General features: G+C 30.9%; 1 protein-coding gene across 1 annotated transcript in view; it reads left to right on the top strand.

Moving 5' to 3' along the window:
- The window catches only part of LOC109921455 (anoctamin-7-like), a 58577-nt gene extending 57655 nt beyond the window's left edge, over positions 1-922 (top strand). Inside the window, exons 19-20 of the mRNA XM_048597864.1 lie at positions 22-107; positions 327-922. Coding sequence (XP_048453821.1) covers positions 22-81 — 60 coding nt within the window. The 3' untranslated portion in view covers positions 82-107; positions 327-922. The remainder of the gene's footprint in view (positions 1-21; positions 108-326) is intronic.
- Positions 923-1171: the final 249 nt, after the last annotated feature.

Below are 1171 nucleotides of genomic sequence, written 5' to 3'. Positions count from 1 at the left end.
CTGTTATTTTTATTATTTTAGGAGAAATATCAAGTTGCCACAAAAATGAGAGGTTATCCAAGCAGCCTTCACCAATTCTAATGATTCTAGACAATCACAACATGGCTGTAAGTTGCTTGTTCATGACATTTTTGAATTTTTTTAATAGTTACAGATCATCTTTGTACAAATATTTAATTTGGGCAGACATCCTACTATGAACCATTTTAGAGAATTTAGTTGCATTAAAGACAGGTATATAAATGTAAGATTTTTCTGTGGCTTAGCAACTGTTTGCTGATTTCCATGAATCACTTTATTATTTTTTTTTTTAAATTTGCTTGTAGGTCCTGCTGAAATGATTGGACCTAAACTGCACTTTATTTCTGTAATTCCTAATGAACCACATTGTGGATACATCATTCAAGATCAACAAATTCCTTTTTTAAGTTGAATAATTTGGCATGCTGATTATTTTATTACACTGTACTCAGTTTTCTCTTTTTGATACTAAAGTAGATTAAGGTTATTTCACTCATGGCTTTATTTTTAATAAAATGACAATTAAAGTAACATGTTAATTTCTAGCTCATCAGTGGGCCAAAACTTGCTACTTTTGAAGATATTAGGAACTAACTAGAGCATTTGTACACCTAAGGGCAAAAGTGACATATTAAAATGAACCTAGCGATGGTACTGTTGTGCCTTTAGTACTGAGATGAATGTTATTCTTCATTTTAGTAGGTGAATATGCAACTGTTAAATATAATCTCTCCAAAAGTTGAACATTTATTGTGCTTCGAATGGAAAAATGAATTGTGAAGAACAAATTGTTTACAATCTATTTACTGTAGTCTTTAAAATGGCAATAGTTTTTGGTAAGATGTAATCCTGCCTTTTACCATTACAGGAAGGGCAAAATAAATGCATTCCTCTATTCCAAGTCACTAAAGCTAAAATGAATTCCTTGCTCTGCTGTAGTTTTTTTTTAAAAGAAGTACTTTAAACCAAAGTAACACTAGTGAAAATAGAATAATGCAGCATTATGCTAAAGTCAGCTTTTGCACAATGTCACTTGTAAATGTTGATATTTTTATGACCATTTAAAGTTAGTGCTGAAATACTTCCACAAATCAGTGTGCATTTTATCCTGGTTGACTCCAGTTGTAAGGGGTCAGTATAAACAAATAAA

Source organism: Rhincodon typus, chromosome 6, assembly GCF_021869965.1.
Source record: "Rhincodon typus isolate 14 chromosome 6, sRhiTyp1.1, whole genome shotgun sequence".
In the NCBI taxonomy this organism is placed as follows: Eukaryota; Metazoa; Chordata; class Chondrichthyes; order Orectolobiformes; family Rhincodontidae; genus Rhincodon; species Rhincodon typus.
This window is presented reverse-complemented; position numbering and strand designations above follow the sequence as displayed.